This window comes from Octopus bimaculoides, chromosome 9 (genome assembly GCF_001194135.2).
Source record: "Octopus bimaculoides isolate UCB-OBI-ISO-001 chromosome 9, ASM119413v2, whole genome shotgun sequence".
NCBI classification, from domain to species: domain Eukaryota; kingdom Metazoa; phylum Mollusca; class Cephalopoda; order Octopoda; family Octopodidae; genus Octopus; species Octopus bimaculoides.
This window is the reverse complement of record NC_068989.1, coordinates 1,619,717-1,624,623: the sequence shown is the minus strand read 5'-3', so window position 1 is coordinate 1,624,623 and position 4,907 is coordinate 1,619,717. Positions and strand designations below refer to the sequence as shown.

The window sequence follows — 4,907 nt, the reverse complement described above, 5'->3', positions numbered from 1 at the left end:
TATATATGTATGTATGTATGTATGGTTTCTGTATATTAATTAGTTGAGTTTTATTGACTTTTTGGGTTTGTCAAACAAAAACACATGAAGTGAGCAAAAAAAAAAAAATTGTTTTCCTATGTACATTATTGATTGTGTTGCGTTAACACAGATCGTGTCTTTAAAGTAACGAGGTCCAGGTGGTAATAATTTGAAGTTCGTTATCACCATAATCATCATCACCATTATTATAATTATTTCCTCATTCCTTTCCATTTCTTTGTCTTCCAGAACTTCCACATCATCATCTTTTCCATGATTCCAATTACGTTTGTCATGTCCAAAAGCGAACAGTTCCGACGTCACAACCTTTCCAAGTGTCTTTCCTCATGTCAGTTTTCGATGAACAAGGTACATACTGGAAAAGAAAAGAGAAATCGTTAGCGGGACTATACAGAGATAGATCAATAAATTAAATGCAGTCTTTTTTAATGCAATTATCATTAAATTCATTTAGTTTTTAAGTCGCGGAAAGACGCAGCAGACGTGACAGGCTGCGCACGGGCTTTTCTCGCTTCATCGCCCGCGCATCCGAGGAACGCGACTCAACGTACCATTTTACACCAGTATACACAAACGTACACATTTACACACATATGTGTTTAGTAATAATGGTATAAAATTTCAGTTTTTAATTGTTATTATTATTAATTTTACACTTTTGCATAATTTTCTCATGCTTGAGCGTGTTTGTGCGCGCGCATACGATCGCGCATGCTTACACACACAAGTATCAGAAAAATAATACCTAAAGTAAAAATAATTGTTAATATTAGTTTCAAATTTAGGCACAAGGCCAGCAATTCCGGAAGAGGAGTAAAGTCGATAACATCGACACCCTCCCCCCCAGAACTCAACTGCTACTTATTTTATTGACCCCCACCCCGCAAAAAGAATAAAATTCAAAGTCGATCTCGGTGGAATTTGAACACAAAACGTTAAGGCAGACGAAAAGCCGCTAAGCATTCTACCTGGCGTGCTAACGAGTCTGCCAACTCACTGCCTTAATAACAATAATAATATTAACAACACATGTTGAAAACTGGGAACGAAAAACGACTATATATGTATGTATGTATACGTAGTCCGTCAAAGTGTCAACTGAGTGTTGAAGGACAATAACTGCGAAATCCTTCAAATCATTTTGTGGCAGCGATAAAAGAAAGGAGATGCGAGTAACATGATGACAAATGACGGCGATGGTGATGAAGACAGCAAGCAAAGAAGTCACGCGTTCGCATTGGCTGTCTCGCCACCTGCAGAGAACGAGTTCCTTAATGTTCTCTATATGCTTAGTCAGTCAGTCTCTCTCTCTCTGTCTCTCTCTCTCTCTCTCTCACTCTCTCACTCTCTCTCTCACACACACACACACACACACACACACACACACACACACACACACACACACACACACACACACACACACACACACACACACACACGCTTTACTTTAGTGAACATTCTTTCATACCCAATAAAACTGAGCTTGTAATTTCGATGGCCACTTATCGTAACTTCCACTGGTACGTCAACAATAAGGTAGATAACACCAACTATTTCTCTTATTCAGCTCTCCGAACAGTCATTTCTCAAAGAAAATGCAAAATCCCCCAAGACTTCATGTTCAAAAGTGTAAAAACGGGCCACGAAATGTTCTCTGATATAATCCAGTGTATGGTTAAATATGAGAACAAACATAACTGAAGAGTCTCTTAAATTGATTTTCCTTCTCTTTCCTACGAGCCACACATACTACATAATTCTTTTTCAAAAATTCGATTGATGTTAACTATGCTCCTCGTAAAAACGTTGCACGTCCCATTAACAATGCCAAGTGACTTTTTACCATAAATAATACAGCTTGTCAGTGCCCTGTAACTGTACTAATTGTACAACTGCCTGCTTAATAGTAACCGTCTGACGAAATCATTAATACAACGTGCCAAAATACACATAGAAACAGAATACAAAGAAAATGTGGAGCAAAGTCCTGCGTTGCATTAATCGAGCTTTACTTTTTAAAGCACATGTTTTGCAGCATACGCATTCGTTTATTAACCGAGACAGGAATTTGAGACTGCACTATCCAGATATATTTGTAGTGGGGTTTTGATAGACAAACCCACATCATTTTGTTTTATTTGCCTTCCCACTAAATTATAGGCGTACAAATTTTCGTTAACAACTGAGTTGCCACTTGTATCTCATTGAAAACTGCTTATGTTTTGCCTCAGTTCTCAAGTTTAAATGTAAAATCCGAACTTTTGTTAACTTGTAAACTCTCTCCTAAATACCTAGTGTATAGTTTTAAATTTCTAAACGAATGAAGGTTACGAATGCTTTGAAATTGTTGGAAATATTTGTATCTCGTTTCCTTTAGTATATCCTTTATCGTTATTCCCGAAAAAATTTCCATCTTTAAAGTAATTTCCCTTGGAAACTTCATTAACTTTAAAATTTTCCATTTCTTTCAAATACACTTTTAATCTATATACACTTCTCAACAATACATTAATAGGTCAAGAAGTTGCAGATTTCTTATAGTCGAAAGGTCTCATCTTGTATTTAGATCTATAAAATCTGCTCACCTGCTGAATTCTAGATTCGGAGCTTTTATTAAATGTAAACATCTGGATAAGTTTCTATAATGGAACTGGAAAACACTATTTCTGAATTAAGCATACAGTCACACAAACTTTGAACCTCCTACCACCATTGAATTATACCATCCATATTAATTCTGGTTCTAACCAGCCAAAGGATCGCAACTCTTATCTCGATTCCCTCTCTGTTTCGTTTTTGTTATTCTACTTTTTTTCTTTTACTTCCTTCCTCTCGTTCTTTCTCGCTCTTTCGCGTGTTCTGAAAGAGTAGCCATGTTATATCTCGACCTTCAATGATTACTTGAAAATACACGGTTCACTATACAATCTTGTCCAAGCATCGTATTTCCAGAGGCATGAAACTTGTAGCAGCACGCACTTAAATCCTGTGTGTATTAAATGATATTTATCTCTCACTAGACGCAATGTTTTTTTTTTTTTTTTGCTGATGCTACCAATAACGGATACCAATACTACCTAGGTACATTTGAATGAAGGGGAGATGATAAGCAAGTAGAAAGTAGATTATGGAGAAGAATGGGTAGAGAGAGAAAAGCTGAGAGAGAGAGAGGGAGAGAGAGAGAGAGAGAGAGAGAGAGAAGGAGAAAATGTAGGTGATTAATGATGATAGTTAGATAGACGGAGAGATAGGCAAAAAGACAGACAGGTAGCAAAATAGTACAAAAGATAGACAGACAGCTAGAAAGACAGAAAGATACACAGACAGATAGACAGATAGCTAGCTAGCTAGCTAGCTAGCTAGATAGAAGTGAAAATGATAAAGAGAAGGGAGGAAGTACTCTAATGTTGTTGCTGGTGAAGTGTTTGTACGGAAATGATGTGTCGAATTTCTCCTGTATAACCAAGCTTTTATCATCATCATCATCATTATTATTAGTCCATCTGGAACAATTTGTACACGGTTCTACCTCACTGAATTACAACTTATATCAAAGTTAACGGAAGTCGCAAGTAAGGAAGAAAGTATACATATATGCATGCATGTATGGCTTTGATTGCAGTCAGCTAATGACGTGTGTGTGTGAGAGAGAGAGAGAGAGAGAGAGAGAGAGAGAGAGAGAGAAGGAGAGAGAGAGAGAGAGAGGGAGAGATAAGGTAGTAAACCATAAATAGGCCCACGTATTCCCTCTCTGTCTCACGAACACACACACACACACATTAGGATTGTGGGTCACAATTGGACAGTGATCCTTAATCTTCTTGATTTCGTGACACACTGCGGCATGAATAAGGAAATTGCTGTAAAGTTAAAATATAACCCTGTTCTAAAGTAAAAATTTAGAAATATAGAACCTGTCTTACTGTACCTGGCCATTTCTGCCGTCTACGTCAGGTTGTATTGAATCCCATAACTAGTGTGTGTGTGTGTGTGTGTGTGTGTGTGTACAAAGAGGAACAGACAGACAGATAGAGTAATCGATTGATCGTTACTCTAATTAAACCCGTGTGTGCTTTGGTCTGGTGATAGTCTTCTTGGAATATGATTACACACGAGGGGTGTATGGGCATACTTGCGCTTTGATATTTGTGTGTGTGTGTGTGTGTGTGTGTGCAGATGAATTTTACGACGAGTTCATTTGTGTAAACAAATCTAGCGCCTGTTGTACTCTTTAAGGCATAATACTCAGACTGACCATACAACTTTCTATATCGATGTCACTGCATGTTTTTTTTTCTTTTTACCATAAGATCTGTGCGCGCGCGTGTGTGTCTGTCTGTGCGAGTGTTAGTGTATGCTAGTGTGCGTGTGTGCGTGTGTGCGTGTGGCAGCTGAAGCTGTTTCGCCGTAACCCACTGCCTCTGATCCAGTCATTGATGCAATATTTCCACAGCTGTATCTCAGCCCAGTTAAAGGTGTTTATATTTCAAACATGTTCACAGTATGGTTAAAGGGTTTCATGGGTTGTTATTGTTATTTTTCTCAAGGTTTCAGAACGGCAATAGCTAAGTGTGGTTTGTGATAAGAAGGGACTTGGGGTGGGGGCATGAAATGTGGGGGAGGGCAATTTAAGTTTTCAGAAGATTATCTCTCTCTCTCTCTCTCTCTCTCTCTCTCTCTCTGTGCAGTAAGTTATCTCTATGGATGTTACGCCCACTCATGCAAATATCTATAATTAGAGAGAAACACAAAAGAACCACCAACGAAACGGAAAAAGAAATACTGAGGTCAGACTAACTGTGTAGCTGTTGCATCAGCAGAGACCTGTTCCACACACACACACGCGCGCATCTTTTATCTTTTAC

At 38.2% G+C, this 4,907-nt stretch overlaps 1 protein-coding gene across 1 annotated transcript in view; it reads right to left on the bottom strand.

Moving 5' to 3' along the window:
* Positions 1–10: 10 nt before the first annotated feature.
* LOC106871228 (transcription factor 15) overlaps positions 11–4,907 on the bottom strand; it is a 65,213-nt gene continuing 60,316 nt past the window's right edge. Inside the window, exon 2 of the mRNA XM_052970345.1 lies at positions 11–397. Coding sequence (XP_052826305.1) covers positions 314–397 — 84 coding nt within the window. The 3' untranslated portion in view covers positions 11–313. The remainder of the gene's footprint in view (positions 398–4,907) is intronic.